This window comes from Merops nubicus, unplaced genomic scaffold (assembly GCF_000691845.1).
Source record: "Merops nubicus isolate BGI_N331 unplaced genomic scaffold, ASM69184v1 scaffold13045, whole genome shotgun sequence".
In the NCBI taxonomy this organism is placed as follows: Eukaryota; Metazoa; Chordata; class Aves; order Coraciiformes; family Meropidae; genus Merops; species Merops nubicus.
This window is the reverse complement of record NW_008610360.1, coordinates 8,966-11,681: the sequence shown is the minus strand read 5'-3', so window position 1 is coordinate 11,681 and position 2,716 is coordinate 8,966. Positions and strand designations below refer to the sequence as shown.

The 2,716-nt window shown below is 58.4% G+C and overlaps 1 protein-coding gene across 1 annotated transcript in view; it reads right to left on the bottom strand.

Moving 5' to 3' along the window:
• Positions 1-1,080: 1,080 nt before the first annotated feature.
• SNRNP40 (small nuclear ribonucleoprotein 40kDa (U5)) overlaps positions 1,081-2,716 on the bottom strand; it is a gene marked incomplete at its 5' end in the record, with an annotated part of 10,420 nt that continues 8,784 nt past the window's right edge. The window contains one exon of the mRNA XM_008940894.1: positions 1,081-1,143. Within this exon, the coding sequence (XP_008939142.1) occupies positions 1,094-1,143 (50 nt within the window). The remainder of the gene's footprint in view (positions 1,144-2,716) is intronic.

The following is a 2,716-nucleotide window of genomic DNA, read 5'->3' as shown; positions in this document are numbered from 1 at the left end:
CCTGGGTGGGGTGTGGATCCATCCAGCTCCTGGTGCCCCACGCTGGGAGGTGCTGAGCATCCCAAATGGGACCCCTGGGCAGAGCAACCACTGCCCAGCAAAGCCCTCTGGGGCTCAGGGCAGGGGGGAGATGCCTCTTCCCCATTTCCCTGCAGCCTCCTGGGCTGGGAATTTGGGGAAAAAAAACCCTTTTTGTCTTCTTTTTAACAAGGAATTCAGTAAATTGCCGAGTTACCACCCGGGCACTGCTGGCTGAGCCCTGAGATCTCTGCTCCCTCTGACCCTTGGGGTTCTCTGACCTGGAGAAGGCTCCATGGAGACCTTCTGGTGGCCTTTCAGGACTTCAAGGGCTCTGACAGGACACTGGGGAAGGACTTCTGAGCAGGGCTTGTTGCACTTTTTTTAAAAAAAGTGATGGTTTTAACCTAAAAGAGGGAGATTTATAGTAGAGAGAAGGAAGAAATTGTTGCTGCTGAGGGTGGTGAGCCCCTGGCCCAGGCTGCCCAGAGAGGTGGTCGCTGCCCCATCCCTGGAACCATCCCAGGGGAGGTTGGATGAGCTCTGAGCACCCTGCTCTAGCTGGGGATGTCCCTGTCCCTGCAGGGGTTGGACTGGGTGGCCTTGAAAGCTCCCTCCCCACCCAAACCATCCTGACTCTGAAGTCAGTGTCTGTGCTTTCCCCAGGTCCTGCACGAGCGAGGGCCTCCACTCACCACTGCACCACAGAGGAGTGAAGCAGAACAAAGACTCCACCCACACAGCTCTTGTAAAAAGCTCTATTTCAGTTTTGACCATATAAAAAAAAAAAAACAAACCAACAAGAGCAAGAGGAGAGAGAGGGCAGGGAACACACACGGGCTTCAAACAACTGGCACCCACCTCGGGTGCCCTGGGTGAGGGTTTCATCGGCGGCCGTGCAGCCAAAACCAAACCCAGTTCCAAATTTCCCTCCCTCCCCCAAGGAGGAGGGGGTGGAACAGTGCTGAGGGCACAGCTTGCACCGTGTGGGGGGCTCCTCACCCCCAGCTGCCCCCCCAGCAGGAGGGGGTGGCCCCCAGCGAGCGGAGTGGGTCCCACGGGCTGCTCCTGGGCCTCACTGGATCTCCCCCATGTAGAGCCTCTTGTCACTGGATGCAGAGAGTACTGAGGGGAGAGAGAGAGAGAGGGGACATGTGAAACCCCCCCAGTGGGCTGAGACCTCTGCCCAGGATGCTGCTTGAGCAGAGCTGCTCCTTCTGCTCGCCCCAGGAAACCCAAATCCCTCCTGCTCCCCAAAACCCCCTCGGGGGATTGCTGAGACCCACCCCGGGGCCGTGCGTGGAGGGGCTGGAAGGGGCTGGGGATGCCCAGCAGCACCCCAGGAGCTCTGAGGAGCAGGATGGCACAGAGGGCTCAGCCTCGGGCCCTGTGCCACTAGAGGGCACAGGCTGCCTGGGAAAGCTGTGCTGGGACCTTCTCCTGTCCTCAGGAGGGGCAAAACAAACCTGGCACCCCCCTACAGCACCCCCCTGACTCGGGGCACACCCTGCAGGGGCATCCCAGGCAGGGCTGTCAGAAGGATGACCCAGCAGTGCTGCTTGTGGTGCTGCCCAGGGGTTCAGCTGAGTGCAGGAGGGGTTTGGGGGGTTCCACCTGAACTCACAGGCTGCTGGTGGCACCTGCCCACGTTTTGGCTCCTTGTGCAGCCAAGTTCCATGGGGCAGGTGCAGCCACCTCCAAGATTCCCATGAAACGTGTGGACGTGGCACTTGAGGAGATGGTTTAGGGGTCACAGGAGGGCTGGGTTGATGGTTGGCCTTGAAGATCTTAAAGATCTTTTCCAACTTTAGTGATTTTATGATTCTACTCCCAGACATGAACAAATCAGTTGCACAACTCACACTCAACACCCAGAGAGGTTCTGAACTCTGGGTCTGAGCCCAGTGATTGTTCTGTGCCTCCAGCAGGCTCAGGGCTGAAGCAGGGCAATGAATAACCCAGGAACAAACCCCTACCTCAGAGCCCTGCTGCAGACACTGTCCTCCTCAGCACCAAAGAGCTCCTGGCTGCACTTTGGGGCTGATTCCTGTCAAATTTTGGCTGGAGCAATGCAGTGACCTGGCCGGTGCTGTGGGGGCTTCATCCTGCCTGGGCCCACAGGGCACCAAGGAGCTGGTACAAAATCTGCTCTGAGCCAACAACGGTGGTTCAGTGGTGCTGAAAAAGCCACCAGGAGCATTGCCTCACCCAGTGCTGGCATCTGGTGTCTCCTGACAGGAGGCTGGAGCCAGGGGGGGGTCAGGCTCTGCTCCCTAGGAAGCAACAGGACAAGAGGAAAGGGCCTCAAGTTGCCCCAGGGGCCAGCCTGGGTAGTGACATGCACTGAAAGGGTTGCCCAGGGCTGTGCCGGGCTGCCCAGGTCAGTGGTGGAGTCCCCACCCCTGGAGGGGTTTCCAAGCTGTGGAGATGTGGGGTGAGGGACACGGGGCAGTGGGGACCTGGCAGGGATGGGGGAAGGGTTGGGCTTAAAGGTCTCTTCCAACCAAAGTAATTCTCTGATTCTATGTGCCAGACACCTCTAGAATGAGGACAAATCTGCTGCATGAAGAGCCTTCTTTGTGCCCTACAGCTTCTGGGCAGGGTAAGAGCTGTGCTCCCAGGTGATCACTGTCCTCATGTGATCACAGCATCCCAGCATGGTGGGGTTGGAAGGGACCTCTGGGGATCATCTCCTCCA